Here is a 17,758-nt window from a genome sequence, read left to right as displayed (position 1 = left end):
CGATACAGTCTGAACGGTAAAGTTGCTTGGTATGAATTTATTTTTTGACATCTGTCAAATTAATAGAAGAAAGTTAGTTTAGATTTATCAAAATATTAGAAAGATTTGCTTGTTGCCACTTTTAAAAATAAATTTTAATCAAGTGGTAAAAATTAGGGCGATCTTAAGAATTTTGGAAATTTTAATTACTACTTTAATTTAATTTTTCTACAATCCTCAATTTTATTAATTGTAGTTTAAGGAACTATGGAAAGTATATACAATGAATATTTAAGGTGTTAAACTGTTAAAATAACAGTGATTTTTTATAATATAAAATTATTTATAAATTTTCTGATTTGTTCTCAAAATATTTGATTTGATATTTACCAATTTTTAATTATTGCTTTGTGAGATATTTGCTTATAACCAAAAACTCATACTGATTTTATTTTAAAGTCGTTTTTGTATACTTCGGAAGAATAGCTAAGAAATTTCAATTGAATTCGCAAACTTCATTCAAACATCAGGGTGTCCAAAATACTGGACAAATATTTTGTACGGTGACGAAGCCAACATAAATTTGTCTGGATCTGATGGCTGGATTTATGTTAGTAGGAAAAGGACTGAAGAACTAAATCCACCATAAAGACGGTGAGGCATGTTAGCGGGGTCGTTTTCCTTATAACATATTTTTGTTTTTAATTCTTTAGGTAAAAAAAATGATTTTAAAATGCATGTAAGTTTATTTCTTTATATTTGTTTTGATTTGTCTTTTTTTTTGTATATATATACAATAAAATATTATTGAAGGCATATTTTTCTGACTTTTTCGGTTGCAAAATCACGAATTAAGTCATCAAATTCAATTTTCTGCAGTAATGCATTTTCAATTGATAAAATTGTCAAGCTGTTTAGTCTATCTTGTAGCATTGTGCTTCGAAGCTCGTTTTTATCCTGTTCAATTTCGAAACTGAACGCTCTCAACTGCAGTTTGAAACCATCAAAGATAAACAAATTCTACATGCAGTTTCTACATTTGGAAATGTGTTCCCAATTTCATCCACTGTAGTTAGACTGTACAATTTTGACATTGTAATAAGATCTTCATATAATCTTTATTAAATTCTTTTAAATAATGTACGAGGTGCAAGAATTCTACCTCAAGTTCTTCTGCATTAACATCTCTATGGTTTTTTAAAAACTGTTCGCAAGAATTTTTCAACTCCACTGAAGTCAAATATTGCAATCAACAAAAAGACAAACAATGCATTCATTTCTTGATAGCCATTGGTTCGTATTTTTAATTGCAAAGTAATAGTGTCAATAATTGGAAAAAGAGTTGATATTTTAAACTTTTCTTTCGCAATTAGCAGGACGGATGTTGCAGGACTATCAAAATATATGACACGCCAGCTTCGTACTATTTCTCGTTGCAATAAGTCTTTATAATAAGCTTACGGATTCTATATTTTGGCACACGCTTCAAATTTATCAAAATTCTCCCTTATATCATTTATGAAATAACAAAGCAAATTGGCAGCAACGTCAATAGTTATTGTTTCTTTTTTAAGGCTCTTGCTGGTTTTATGAATTCTTTTTAATACTGTGCTCTAAACTTCTGCTAAAATGAGAAACTCTAGTTTTGACATTTTCTTAGGCAGGCTTAGGGCTTCATTTTTTATGTCTGGAGCTTGCTCTGGATCTCTAGAGATAGATGTCAAGGCTTCAGTAATTTGCTTATAACCATGAAGGAGCACGTTAACTGCATCAGCTCGTGTAGACCATCTTGTTTCAGAAAGGCTTTTAAGAACTGTATGTGAACCTAAACATACTTTCAATTTATTAAAACGATGATGGGTAGAAGCAGAAAAAGAGTTGTATATTTCTTGAACCACTTGAAAGAAACTTGTTGCCTCCTCAACACAAGCGGCCGTATGAAGACCTACTAAGTTAAGAGAATGTGCTACACAAGGCACAAAGGTAGCAAATTCGCACATTTTAAGAACCTTTCGATGGGAAAAAAATTTGTAACACACCGAATTACAAAAGTGAACGGGTCGATATATGAAAGGTCGGGTGTACTGTCAATAATTAGAGACAATGCCGATCTAAAATTTTTATTGTTTGTACTTGTTTTCCCATTATATCAATAAATTCGCCAAACTTGATCCCGGGAAGGGAAAATATTTCCTGATAAAATTGATAAAATATAAGTATATCCCTTTCCCGAGTTCTACCATTTTTTTAAATGATCTGAGACAAATGAATCATCTTGGGACAAATTTGTATTTGTTTAAGTCAACATGTGTGCAGAATTGTAGACTAGAACGAAAAGATTAAAGATTCATGTTGCCAGAAGTTTAAGATGTTGAGAAGGGGAATTTCAAAGGAATGGAGAGTAAAATCAAACTTGATTTTCTGTTACTGCCTGCTAAACTTATTTCGTTTTCTATATAATTCTTGAATAGAATCATTTATTTTGAGTTGGTGGATTTGTTGGCCAAATAATTGTGGCGCCCTGGGCCCTGTCCTTTGGATCAAAAATATTATGAACAAAGAAACCTAACTCCTTCCATTTTCAGAAGATAATCTGCCATTAGTGTGGACATACGAGCAGGATAATGACCTCAAACTCACTGCTTACGTCGGGACAAGGTGGTTAGAAAAAAAGAATATGTCAGTTTTGCTATGGCTTTCAGACAATCACCAGATTTAAATCCCATAGAACATTTTGTGAAAGATTTGAAAAATAGATCATAGCGAACAATGGTACGTAACACCTTCGCAAAATATGTCAAAAACTAATTGACTCTATGCCCAGAAGGTGTGAATGGGTTTTCAAGGACAAATGCACGAAGGACAAGAGGTATTGACGTCTTAATGTTACTCATTTACTTATTTTCCATACAAATTTGACGAATGAAAATATGTTTATCTTTATTTTGTGTTGTAAACTTTGTTTTCTTAAATATCAAATTAAGAATTGAAAATAATGTTAACTTACAATTCATGTGATCATTGTAATATATTGCTTTTAAATGCAGATGTTTTTAATAAAATTGTAGTGACAAAATCGAGAAATGTCAAAATGTTAGACGTTAAAAATGTGCACAACTTTTTCTAAAGAAAATTCCTGAAATTGCATACAATTTCTTAAAAGATATCAAAACTAGGAACTCATACCCTTAAAACTCTTCTTTTCATATCTTGCCATTATCATTTTCCCTGATGTATAACATTTTGAGAACTCACTAAAAAAGTCTGAAAAAATGCTTGTTTTTTAAATGTTGCATACATTTTTCAAGTTAACCTTATACAAATTTCAAATTTTGACAGCTGTAGTCCAAATTTCTGTCAAAGTTCATATTTTTTATTAAAAGTGAGAAATATAACCTGATAGGATTTTTTTTCAAAACCCATAGCTTAAAATTACATCGGATTAAATTTATCAAAAATTATTGAATCTCCAACTTTGCGGGTAGGACTATTTCTTTTTTGGAATGTCAGGTTATAATAAGATACCAACCACCTCGATGGAATGTTTGTATCTTCTTCTCTTCATATTTTGTTGGTGGCTTTCTAAAATTGTTTGGAATTTTTGTGTATTATAAACGTAAATATCTACTTACGACTTTTTGGGTGATTTCCCGAAATTGTTTCACATTCCTATCTTCACTTGAAGAAGGTGACATTTCGTGCATAATACTTTACCAAAGTCACTTGAGCTGTCAAATGAATTTGCTTAATTTTTGGGTTTGTTTGTTTTCTTGAGGTCATTTTAAGTTTCCGCTTGGATTGCATATGTTTACTGCTGTTTTTTTTTTTAATTTGTCATCAAATAACCGACTGACAAATATGATATATGTAGATTTTGGTGGTTATCATTTTACAGCCCGGTTTTTGGCATATTTTTGTGAGTTTTCTTCCTTCTTTAGTTTCTAGAGCTTCATCAATTCAAGAGAAGACACCAACCAAAGAAAAAAAAGAAACCTGTCTAACCACAACAACTTTATTGCATAGCTATAAACGATATCAAATAAGAAGTCGGGGTATGCAAGCCCAGGTACAATTTGTGGACTTTGACAGCTTAATATATTTTCGTATTCTTTATTTATTTTATAAACTCAGCATTAAGACAAGGGCAGTTTATAAGAACCAGATTTCGCATTTTATTTAAGCTCTTCCTCCTATAGGTATGGGCCACTGAACATAGCTAAGGTATAACGTATAAGTACCTAGACCTAGCTTACCTACAGGTAAATCGTCTTTTATTGCTTAAATGCTCTGATGGTTGCGTTAATTGCGTAAATGTATAATGCGTAGCGTGGTACCTACACTGTAAGTTAATTGAACTACTTCAGACAGTCGTTGACATTTGAAGGTTAAGTATTACTTCAATTTGCGCCATCTTACGGCTAGGTAGGTACTTTTTCTCACATATGTACGTTACTTAGATTATACAGAAGATCATTTTGAATTTTGTGTTTGTTTGTTTTTATTTTATTTTTGATTTTTGAACACCTCCTCTCTTTACCGATCACACGAAAATGACAGAAGGCGGTTTTGCGTGATGTTCGGTCTTTGAATGTTGTTGTCTTTATTTTTAAGTTGAATGGATGCTGAACGAGCCCACGACGTTTTAAAAGTCTGGTGTGTGTTATGCCATGTCTCGTGCATGCAGAGGTGAAAATTAAATCAATATTTTTCTTATGTTTTTTAAATTATTTTTCTTGTTTTTCTTTTCCTACGAGTGGTACGAATATGCGATGCAATGCGAATGTTGAATTTTATTGTGAATTTGCTTTAAGTCTTGAGTTTATGCGTGTTGAAGATGCAAGAGAGAGAAAAGATAAATATAAGAAAAATCGTTGACCCACATCAATCTGTCTGCAATTAAGTCCTTGAAAAAAGGTTAAGGTTTCCATTCATTGAATTTGGATAGGCCGGGTAGATGAATTTTGAAGTTGGTTATAAGAGAACTTATAATTGTTAAATGAAGCAAACAATCGTTATAATCAATTCAATTGGAAAAGAGGTTCTATTGTGATTCTCTCTCTCATTCTCCACACTTAAAAGGGTGTTCCATTCAGGTAGTCAAATTCGGTCAAAGAAATACTTAAAATAAAATCATTTAGCATGTGAAAAAAAATCATTAATTTGAGACCTTTTGAAAGAATGCCGTAAATTTAAACGACAAAAAACATATCACCACAACAAAAAGGCTTAAAATAGACTTTAAAAAATTAAATCCTGAGTTCCAAAAGTGAAGAAGTCTGATTAATGAGTTGAAAGAAGTAACTTCAGCTAACTATTGTTGCGTTTAAAACAATTAACGCCTGTGAATAGAAAGTTAATAAATTAAATAAATTATGTGGTGCAACAGTCCGTTGAGAGCCAGGGAATAGTGACTAACAACTCTCAACCATTTATGTGTGCGAGTAATGTTGTCAGAGATGGAAGGGACCTACAGTTTTTATGCCGAATCCGAACGGCTTATTTGAAAAAGCACTTTTTCCTGACAAGAATTACTCTTGGAAGATTTGTCAATACTTCGCAAGATGCAGTACCCGTGAAAAAAGTTAGGTGGCACAGGCAGGGATTGAACCCAAGACCTCTTGCATGACAGTCCAACGCATTAACCATCACGCTACGGGTACGGAAAGTTAGGTAAAGCTTAAAATTTTCATCAAAATCGGAAAATCCATTAGAAACAAAATTTGTTCCAAATTTGAAATAATATTTGTTTAATCAATCAAAATCAAATTTTTGTTTAGATAAATCTTAAATTATTATTATTTTTTGTTTTATTATTATTATTTTGTTTGGGTCTTTTTGCCAAAATCCTAAAATGTCATAAAGCGCAAAATTGGTCACAAAGCCGAAAAATTAAAAAAAAAAACAAATATTAGTAATTTTGATTTTGGGTTTTATGATAAAGCCAACATTTTGTATTTATCAAACAGTTTGGGTGGTTGCAGGCTCTGAGACGCTTATAAATAGTGAGGTATTTATCGGGGCATACCGCCCTCCCTGCCTGGGCTCACTATAGCTTTTGGGGTAGGTGTGAAGTTGAATGTATTTGGTACTGACTTATTTTTCGTTTGGGCGATAAAATTTAAAACTTAAAATGTCACTAAATAAACAATAATTTTGTCAGAATACCTTAATGTTTAAACATCTTTTGGACGATAATTGGGGCGTTATAATATTTTGATTTTGAAATTGATTTTTTACATTTTGGGCTTTGTGAAATTTTCTTTTGTATAAGATTTTTGAGTGATATGAAATTTTTAATATTTTTGCGTTATTATTTTTGGGCAGTAAGACCGAACGCTTTTTTTTATTTGAAAAGTTATAAAACATTAAAAATTTGAACTCCAAAGTTTTCGGTACAACTCGTACACTAACAAAAAATGAATAAAGTTGTTTTTGTGCCCTATGGCATTTTTGATTCGGTGGATATGTTTTTGAGCGAAAAGACCTAACGCCAATGGATAGAATCACTGTACTTAACAGTATGCCTTAAATTAGGCTCAAAGGTATGATTGTTGTTTATTTAAAGAATCTCCTATGCGACTTACGCTGAGCTGATAACTTCCCAATAAACCAAATTTGTATTTCAAGAACTTCTGGCGAGATATTGAAGACGTTGAACCTATTAGAAGTAATTGGTTTTGAATTTAACTTTTTGTGAAAAATTGGATTTTCTAAAAATTTTAACAAATGTTAACATTTTCCAAAAAGATGAAATACGGTTGCCCTGTTTTTTTCTTATCTTATTTTATAACATAGGCATTTAAATGTCACATTTTGTGAGCCAAAAATGTAGGTACACAAAAATTCAAACAAGCCCCTGATACATGTAGTATCTATTCTTTAAAGAACTGTCAAAAGATTTATTGCTCCTTGCTTCCTGTGCCATGGAACAATAAAGAATCTTTAATAGATCATTACGTCATAATATGAATTCGATTCTGAAGAAATTATGTTCCTCATAAAAACACTTGGTGATCCATTATATTTGATTTCCTTTTGCTTGATAGATGACGACATGTTGTGCAGCTGCTTGACCTTTAAAAAATTCATCTTCAATCAAAATTTTTCGACGCAATTCTCAGAAAAAAAATCCTCACCAAAATCCACTTAATCAATTTAAAAATAATATCAAGCAATTCCAGCAGCAGCGCCAGTATTTCTTTTTGGCATGTTTACAAAAGTTGCGTTGTTCACAATCTTTATAGTGTGTTCCACCCTATGCCCAAAAAGAGAACCACAAAAGACTGCAATCGCCATTTGCATACGAATGGTGCGTTCATGATTTTCAAATACAGAGGGGTATACAAAATACAAATAACAAAATCAAAGGAAATGTCAATGATAAACCAACTGATAAATCGTTTACCAAAACGACCGACATCACACAATAAAAATCAACCAAAAGTTATATTTTACATTTTATTGTAATCCGCCAGGCCGCCCTACCCTAATTAATTGAAAATCATATCACGTTTATTACTTTTTTATTAAAGTTGCGTTATTTATCTGAGTGGAGAGTAGAAGCACACGGTTTTTCACTGATGCACAATGCACTGCACATGCACCACTCCAAAACAAAACAAACAGTCCTTAAAGGTTAAGATTTATGGCAGTTGAAAAAACCGTGTAAAGTAGTCGAACTTCACCGAGAATAATTGTAATTAAAACTACAATTGAAAGCAATTTAAACAAAAGAAAAGCCGATCGATCACAGACACACTCTCTACATTACATCTCTCCAAATCCGATCTCTCACCCCACGCCATGCCATACTGTCATTCCTTCTGACATCCAGGAGGCGCCACTTATATTCCTCCTTCGACAATCTATGTACACACAAAACTTGAATTGAATTCAATTCACTGCATTCACATGCAAATGTTAATTTACTCACGATAAATGTATAGATATTCACTGACCTTCTGTATAGGCACTCCATTCATAAGTATCAGGGTTGCCAGATTAAGCTATTTATCGGAAATTGGGCTATTTATAAATTATTCGAATTACAGCCACCTCACTTTCTCCTATTAAACATTAAACAATAATAATGTTATTGATCTATTATTGGGCAATTATTTGAGCTACTTTTTTGGCTACAAATAAATATAAATTGAGCTATCCAGATAAGTTAAGGGCATGGCAACCCTGTTAAGTATATTGACAGAAGTTTATTATACTATTTATAAATATTTCCAGTGGATGCATTTAAATTAATTTAAATTGACGGCTGATTGTTATTTTTTGCAAATCTAACAGAAGGCGGGCGGTTGATCTTGGTACCGCACAGCAGAGTCGGATCTGGTGATGGCAGCTCCGAGAAGTCCACCACCCCCATATAATCTACTTTCTTAATTTCTTGGGATCACGACTTCGGAAATTGTATCCGAACACTAAACGAACCTCTATAAACAAATGAGAAAGACAGAGAGAGAAATGTCAAGACTCAACATCAAATGTCAGATTGACATATCGATTTCATTATACGCCGCCGCCCGTCATTCACCGCGGCCGTAGGTAACTATAACTACTACGCAAAAGACAAGGGCAACCCGCATAAAAAAAGAGACTTTTGAACTGACATATGCAACGGATTTGAAATTGTGGGTGTCATTCTTCAAACGAATGAAACAGAAACCGTGAGATAGAGAAGGAGAGATATGTACAAACGGATATCCTACCTTCGTATATAGGGTGACAATGTTTTGTGTAACAAACAACTAGCAGCGCCACCTATAATGCATCTTGCCATCTTGTCTACATTGCTGGGCTGGTGAACGTTGAACAATGATGATCATTTGCTGTGTCTGCTACCATTGCGCACACCTATCGAAGACACGATATGGACGACTTTGACAACGACGACGAAGACGGTGGCGGTGTAGGCAGTCGCCAATTCAAGAAATTTAATCCCACAATGCAGGTCGTGTTTCTATAGATTTTGTATATCTACAGCTCAAAGTGTAGGGTACGTATGCACGTACCTTACCTAAACTTTACTTTTTTATTCCTTATCGAATTTATGTGATCGTGTGTTCTAAAGCCGACAAAAGTCACACAAAAGATGTGTGGAGGCGGAGAAGAGGTGCGCTATTGCTTAATGTCACCCACTATAAGAAGTGTTAGCGGAGGTTATCCACAATGTGTAGTACGTATAGGTACTTGGGATGGGGAAAGACTTTTGAGATTGTGGAGGTCTTCATTTCATATATCGCTCACAGAATAGAGCTTATGAGACTTTCAAGGCGAAAATTAGGGATTTAAAGGGGCTTTAATGAGTAAAGGTACACAATTTATATCTTGATACCATTTTGTGTGTTTGGGTTGTAAGGGAACCAAAAGATTTATATCTAAAAATTAAGGTAATTTTTCAAAGCCTGTAGTGATTTCAAAGAAGAAACTACGGATTTTCTTTAAAAAGGGTAAATTCTCATTCATCTGGCAGAGATAAATCATCCTAATTATTAGGAAGGCCATTTAGTAATTGAATTATTGTTGTCGGAAATTTGTTATTTTCTTAAAAGGGCCTAATGAACATTATACAAAAACATGGAAGGGTAACCTAGGACAAACAAATTATTTGGAATTGCAAATATTATTTCTTCCATGAGTAAAATGAAGTTTGCCACATTTCTATGTGGTTTTGAACTTTAAGTCTAGTCAAAATAGACACCTAACTTAAAAAAAATAAATTGGGTAGCGCAACAGTCCGTTGAGAACTAGGGCCTAGTGACTTACAACACACAACCATTCCTGTGCGCGAGTAATGTTGTCAGTAATGGAGGGGACCTACAGTTTATATGCCGAATCCGAACGGCTAATTTGAGAAAACACTTTTTCATGACAAGAGTTTCTCTTGGAGAATTTGTCAATTCCACGCAAGAGGCAATACCCGTGAAAAGACTTTAAATGGCATGGTCAGGAATCGAACCCAAGACCTCTGGCATGACAGTCCAACGCACTAACCATCATGCCACGGGTACTACAGACACCTAACTTCAGATTACTTTAATTCATATTTTTTATAATTTTTACCAGCGTAAAGGCTTAATTTTAAACACGTGACGGAAAGTTCCTAAAAATTCTCTGTGTTCATAAAAAGTTTTGGATTTGTTTTTTTCAGTCTCTAAATTTTTGAGCTTAAACAATTTAGATGTTTAGTGCGTAGGACTGTCATGACAGAGGTCCTGGCGTAATTCTATGCCTGTGCTATCTAAAGTTTTTTGTTACGGGTACTGCCGCTTGCGAGGAAATGACAAATCCTCCAAGAGTAGTTCTTGTAATCGAAAGTGCTTTCCCAAATAAGCCGTTGACAAATTATACAAGATGTAGGGAAGCTATATGCTTTTCTTCAATTTGAAAGGAAGAAGCGCTTACTTGCACCTTCACGTGGTGGCCTTCGGGCACAATTAAGAGAAATCAGTGCAGTTCGATGATGAATGATACTGATCAATTCATAGTTATTAAAAAAGGCACTACTTAGAATTTTTCTGAGTAAATTCTCAACTTGTAGGGGAATGCAAGAAGCTATGGTTTACTTCCTTCCTAAAATTAAATTTTATAATCGTTGGTAAACACAGGACTGTCGTTCCTTTCTCTGGGCCAGAGGTTGACTTACTGATACAAATTATACAAAACTAGAAATATTAGTAAATATACAAGTCAAATGACAATAAGTCGTCGGTATTTCATGTAAGTTTAAATATAAGCCTGAATTGGAATTAAAAATCATTTTTAGGAATGATGTACATAAATTGTAGATAAAGCTTAGCGGATTGCATCACAAGAAGCCGGGTGACAACTTCTAGGGTTATCTTCCCTAAATGTCACTTGATTAAAGGCTAAATTACAATCCACTGTAGATGTTGTACCACGGGATATTTTGTAGCCTCCTGGTTAATTCCAGGAACATAATGTGTGAGAGTATCGTGGTGGCTGTGGTTTATCCTATATGAATAGGGTATTGGTTTATTAATACTCAAAAAGTCAATATAAAGATGAAATAAGCCAATACCAAAGGTTAACAAAGAGGTGAATGTGTTATGTCTTGGTAGGTTAGAAAGAGGAACTCACTTGAAGCATTTCGCGAAATAAAAGAGAGTAAATCTTTGCTGCCTGGGGCAGCAAGTGTAAGAACTTGCCATCAAATAAAGGCTCATTGCCAGGTGTTGATGTTGTGAGCAATTATTCTTTGTAGGTCCCCATCATCGCTGATAGCAATACTTTCATTACTTTCATACAGGAACGGTAGAGAGTTGTAAGTCACTAGGTCATAGTTCTGTTGCGTCATATGGAAACTATGAATATACATACATATATGTATATGCCAACTATTGCATTAGTAAATAAATTTGAATTCGATATTTTCATCAAACATGATAATTAAGATGGTCCCTCGATTTCCTCCATTATTATTGGATTCTTTCAAAAGAAAAAAAAATATTTGTACTGCTATAGAAGAATACCCCCCATAGAACTATTATTTTTAAGTTTTCTCATGAAATAATGAACCGTTCTTCATCATTTTTATTTCTGCACAACCTCTTTAACTGTCTTAATAATATTTGATGATCAAAAATAACATAATTTTTTTGATTTTTAAAAAATATCACAATTTTTCTTTTCCAAATGCGATATCTTAGAAAAGGTTTTAACGATATTCAAATGTAAATTTATAAAAACTTAGTTAACAATTAGCATACAAAAAATATTTCTAAGACAAAATTCAATATTTTTAAATAGAAATAGAAGTTTGTAATGGCAATGCAAAAAAAAATGGCATTTTTGGTAACATAGAAAAAGTCTAAGTCTTTTAACCACCCTCTTGACGAAGAAATAAACTTTGGATCAGCATAACTAAAGATTTAATTGAAGACATGTTTTCATATTTTTTAGATAATTTACCTATCGTTTCAAGGTTCTTGGTACTACTCTGGAACTAATTTAGACAAATATTTTCCAAAAATTAACTAATTCGACATGCTCCACATTAAAATATTGACATATTTCATTTCTTGAAATAAAGCACTTCATTCCCAAATTTTCGACGGAAGGATTATCATCTTTTTCGTAAAAGATAACATGAGTTACAATAGCGTAATTAGAGTAATTTGCAAAAATATGTACTTGATCAATTTTCAAACCCTCAACCCTGCCCAAACAAACAAAGTGCTTGCACTTATGATTTTCTAAATTGAATTTTTGTCAATAAGAAATAATGACCTTAAAGGTTGAGGGCGTGAAATTGTTTACCAAGAGTTTAGAACACGTCCAAAAACGTTTTTCATAAATCGAATTTATTGTCTTTTGAAAACGAATCAGTTAAATTAATTTCGTTTTATATGAAATAATATTAATGATATGAAATGATAATATTAATGAATTCTGCTTACTCAGAATTCGATAACTTATTTAATAGTTTATTTAATTCACCATGAAGAGGTATGAATATTTTACTACAATGTGATATCGACCTTGAGATTATTCCTCTATTTCCTTTTTAATTTTTCCCAGTATTTGGAATTAATTAGCTTTTAATTTTTCACACTCAATGTAAAGTACTTTATATTTATACAATATATTTTACAATTGTTTCGCTTTACCGTTTTCACAATTCTCACAAGTAATAACAATGAAGTTAATAAATGTTTGTTTTTTAAATAAAAGCTTTAAATCTACAAAAATTGCTAATTTGTTTTCGAATCGCAGTTTTCAATGATATTAAAAAAATAATTATAATTATACAACTTTTCAACTGAATCAGCTAAATCCAAATTATCAGAAATAAAACAAATGTCAATCATGACAATTTCATTTGATTACACGTGGCATGATGGTAAGTGCGATGGACTGTCATGCGAGAGGTCTTGGGTTCGATCCCTGCCTATGCCACCTAAAGTTTTTTCACAGGTACTGCCTCTTGCGAGGAATTGACAAATTCTAGAGTAATTCTTGTCATGAAAAGTGCTTCCTCAAACTTGCCGTTCGGATTCGGCTTAAAACTGTAGGTCCCTTCCATCCTTGACAACAGTACTAGCACACAGGAATGGTTGAGAGTTGTCAGTCACTAGGCCCTAGTTCTCCAACGGACTGTTGCGCCACCCAATTTATTTATTTTTACACAAGGTGGTTAAAAATTATTAAAAATTATCATTTTTAAAATTTCAACAAATATTTTATGGCTGATTTAAACCGGATTCTATTATTTCACAAAAATTTAATTTAACATAAATATTTAAGTGAAATTAAGATATTCACTGAGGGATTTATTTGAACCCTTTATATGTTTATATTTAAACACAGTGCGAGCCTAGGAAAACAGGAGAGGATATAAGAGGAGATACCGGTGCAAGTTGGTCTTAAAGTTCTGAACATCAAAATGGGAGGAAAAAAAACAGATTTGGACAAAGCGTTCCACATTCTCGATGTTCGGTTTAAAAAAAAATCTTTATACTTGACAATAAGCCCGAAATTGAGTTCATGCGTAGACTGATGAGCATTCCTGGAAGTGCGAATGTTACGGCTAGATTGTTTAAGGGATGGAATGCAACTGGAAAATTGGATAAAACAATGTTTGTAAAAATATCGATACATTTTTAATTCTGTCCAAAAGATTTATACTTGTTTTTGGGGCTACTGCCCAGATATGCGAGTTATATTCAAGCTTTGGACGAATGAATGCTTGGTAAATTCAAGCCTGATCGCCAATGCTGTCGATATAGGAATTTAAGAACAACTGCCGTTGAAGTTTGACATTTGGGAAATAGGATGTGAATCTAGAAACGAATATGAAAAGCTGAGGATTCTGTTGTCAGCGAAACAATTTAATGGATTAGATGTGTCAGACAAGAGATCTTTTATAAACACCAGGAAGAGAGTCGGAGACAAAACAGAACCCTGGTTAATACCAGAATTTATTTTGTGAATTTCACAGTGGAAACCATCGAATACAACTTTTATTGAATAATCTTACTTTCTCCAAAACGATCTAAAGAGTTTTTCCACTGTTCACTGCGATAAGCCATGAAATCACCAGTTAACCTATTGCCCGTCAAAAATGTTAATTTTATATGAGAAAGCAATAACAAACCGATGCTGACGAAAGTTAAGTCAGCAGAAATAGCTATGCAAGCTATCGAACTTTAAAATGCTGTATTCTAAGTATTTGATTGAAAATGGAATTATTTGGAAATTTTATGAACTAATAAAACAACTTTATCATTTAAAGAAAATTTATTTGTAATACGCGCCAGAAATTTCGGAAGCTTTTCTTCTGTTAACTTCTTAAAATGTCTGTTCGTTTCGAAGAGTCCATCTTTTTATTTTTATTAATGACGTAGTTTTTTCTTGTCAATTGTCAAAAGATGGAAGCTTCAAAAGTGACAGCTACTGTGTAACGAATGAAAAAACCCTTTATTATGTGTATGCTCTACATTATCGGTAAAAACTTATCCTAATAGCAGTCAAAAGGGAAGTATTTTTGCAATCTCCAAAAAGAAGAATAAACATCAAAATGTCAATAAAATTAATATTTCGTTTCTACTCGAGGGCGTTAAACTCATAAGAGTCTTGTAAGTAAAGTTTACAAGCACTGCTATTATTGGCTATTATTTCCATAATCAATAAAATCAATTCATTAAATTTAATTTTATGGAAAAAGTAAATAGAATACAAAAATCTCATACCCTCTTCAGACACATTATTAAAAGATCGCGCGCCGGCTTCTTTTGGTCTTGTTTTCCGTTTTTGTTTTTTTTTTTTTCAGGGCTCTAGGGTAGGTAACTACGATTAGGTATTTCCCCTCGACCTCAAATGTCCATAACAACTTGAATCTATAAATTAACATCTACATCTCTTTATAAATGTTATAAAGAGGTTTATTATTTAAATGTCTTCTTATACCCCCAAATAAGTTCAATTTAAGAAAAAGAAACAAGACACAAAGAACTTCAATGATTATTTTTCAAAAACAAAATAAAATGGAAGGCACAAGTCCAAAGGCAGTAAAATCAGGAAACCAGAAATTTTGAAATAAAATAAAAATATATATAAAAAAATGAAATCAAGAAAAGAAGAACATACCAAAGAAGTCCTCCCAGCGTTCAGAGTCGTCTGATTCTATATCCATGTTAGAAGCTGAAGATGATGATGATGCTGATGATGATGATGAGGAGAAAGAAGCAACAACTGGATGAAGAAATTGTGGTTTTAAGTATTTGCTAAAGCTGGATGTTGGTGCTGCCCAAGAAGAGACTATGGGATCTCTATGTGTTCCTTATTTAGAAAGATGTTTCCAAAGTTTCCAAGAAGCGCATAAAAATAATGTAAAAACCATCTGCGTTTGAGGCAGTCCTCGTCGTAGTCAGACCGGCGAAGTCAGCATAGAAAAGATTAAAACCTTATACCTACTCAGATACTCTCGTACTTGTATCCGTACTATACTAAGCGGCAGCGGCGATCGACGAGCGACGAATGTGAAAACCCGGTTCGGTTTTGGATCGGTCTTCGGTTCGCGAATATATCTAGAGAGTGTAATGCACTGTGAATCACTTATTGTTTAGATACACTTATTGCACGATGTATCTTTGTTGTTTGCTGTTTTCTTATTATTTCAATCTTCTTATAGCTTATTATAACTTTTTTTTTTCTTCTTCTTATTCTTTAACTACGGTTTTGTTTAGCAGATTAATAAGCCAGTTATAGATATAGGCTACATAGGCTATAGGCACTTAGATATACTTTATATGGATTGGATACTTAATAGACGGTTAGCCTGCCCAGGTAAATCACACACTGTAATCATTTTCTATATACACAACACACTCCAGGTAATCATACACCGAGTTACCTATAAATACCCTCATTTAAGATAAGATTAAAAAAAAACAGAAAAACTTAACTAGCCGAGTCCGACCGAGGTTTGAGAATGCAATTTATACAATTTTTTCAAGAAAAATATCTTTATGGCAAATTGTATCTTATATAGGTAGACTTTAATAATTTGTTTCTGCGATCTTAATAACGGTTCCGAAACACGATCGCCTGTCTAATTACATGTTTCAGTATAGTGCACAAAAGTGTGCACCTACGTCACAGCACAACATCCACACGCGAAAACTTAAGCTTAAGAAATTCCAAAAAATCAACTTTTTTTCTTGTTTCTTGATTCGTATAAAGAAAAAAATTAAATATTCTCAGAAATATCGTATGACTCGTTCTTAAGAGTCGTCATAAGGTAGGTTGGTAGGTATATCTTTTTGCACTGTTTAATTTGTTGTTATTGTATTGTTGTTGATTTAATTTAAATAAATACAAAAAATTAAATGACACAAAAGTAGAAAGGTGTCAAACAATAAATTGTTAACGAGATATCTTCAAAAGAAACAATAGAAAATGTTATCTTTTCTGAGGTACAGAGAGACGAGACGACAATAGTATAGATTTGATAAAAAGAACACACAGACTTTTTGTTGTTGTTTTTAATTTTGTAGATACTTTTTTATCTGATAGATACGGCAGCGCGCATACTCAATGGAAATATTGATATATGATCAAGAGAACTCAACGGCACGATCTTTCACTACAAACGGCTTGACTCAGACTGTTGTGTTTTTTGGCTGGAGATTCCATGTGAGACAATCAACGTCGTCGTCGTCTTATGGTAGCTCATGGTGGAGTATGGAACATGTTATGTGGAAAGACAAGAGAGGAACGCTGAAAAAAGTCTATGGGGTATTTTTTAAGACGTTTGGAGCTATGTGAAATGAATTGAAATTGGAACAAATTATGGGGGGTTGTCGGGGATAGATTCGGTTGGAGACTTCAGGTGGAAAAGTATTTCTATATAAACGAATAAAACGCAAGTGCAATGGTGACCATCTTGGTTAATTTTAAAACCAATCTCAATAGTTTTGATAGGTACTACAACTTTTAAAGAAAAGTAATAATTTCTGTGATGTTTAAAATCAAGAAAATTTTAACCATATCTATTCAACTTGGGGTATTCAAATCCTGCAAGCAATTTGAAGAAGTATAAGCGGTTGTTTTAGAAAGTAAAACAACTAATGATGTTTTAGATATTTTGATATATGGATATAAGTTATTAGCTTTCTTATGATTTTAATTGGCAATTGTTAATGAATTTAAATCATAATTTTAAGATTTGAAAAATGATACATTTTTACGAAAAAATTGTTTTTGAAATGTTAATTCCCGATTCCGTCCATCTGTCCTGGCCCCTACGGCTAAAACCATTGGGGTCGATTGAGTTGACACTTGGAAGTTAAGGTCTTAAGCAGATTTATGTTTGTAAGATCAAAAATAACAGCGACTTTTGTCGATAAATACAAATTTTGTTGTCAAAAATAGAAAATTCGAATTTCTCAAAAACAAACCGATAGATTTTAAGGAACCGATTTAAATAATTTGTTTTCTGCATAAGCCAAGTCCTTATAACTGAATCCTTAAAATATTTGTTAATACAAAAAACCGCTTTAACGATTTTCAAAAAAAAAAGATATTGTGATATGAAATAACATTTATATTTTTGAAGACAATTTATTTTGTTGTTAAATTTTAAAGATTTAAAATATTATTACTATTTATAAACAAATTCTTTGGTTACAAGAGCTAGCTTGAGAGACGAACATGAGCAACAAATTTTAAGAGCTAAATGTGGTCAAGCAATCTTTTAGTAAATTATTCTAATTTACTAAAGTTTATAGATTTTTCGCAAAGTTCA

The 17,758-nt window shown here is 32.7% G+C and overlaps 1 protein-coding gene across 1 annotated transcript in view; it reads right to left on the bottom strand.

The window, feature by feature from the left end:
* Positions 1–16,626, bottom strand: part of LOC129952814 (uncharacterized) — a 178,309-nt gene extending 161,683 nt beyond the window's left edge. The window contains exon 1 of the mRNA XM_056065660.1: positions 15,100–16,626. Within this exon, the coding sequence (XP_055921635.1) occupies positions 15,100–15,145 (46 nt within the window). The 5' untranslated portion in view covers positions 15,146–16,626. The remainder of the gene's footprint in view (positions 1–15,099) is intronic.
* Positions 16,627–17,758: the final 1,132 nt, after the last annotated feature.

Source organism: Eupeodes corollae, chromosome 3, assembly GCF_945859685.1.
Source record: "Eupeodes corollae chromosome 3, idEupCoro1.1, whole genome shotgun sequence".
Taxonomy (NCBI): Eukaryota; Metazoa; Arthropoda; class Insecta; order Diptera; family Syrphidae; genus Eupeodes; species Eupeodes corollae.
This window is presented reverse-complemented; position numbering and strand designations above follow the sequence as displayed.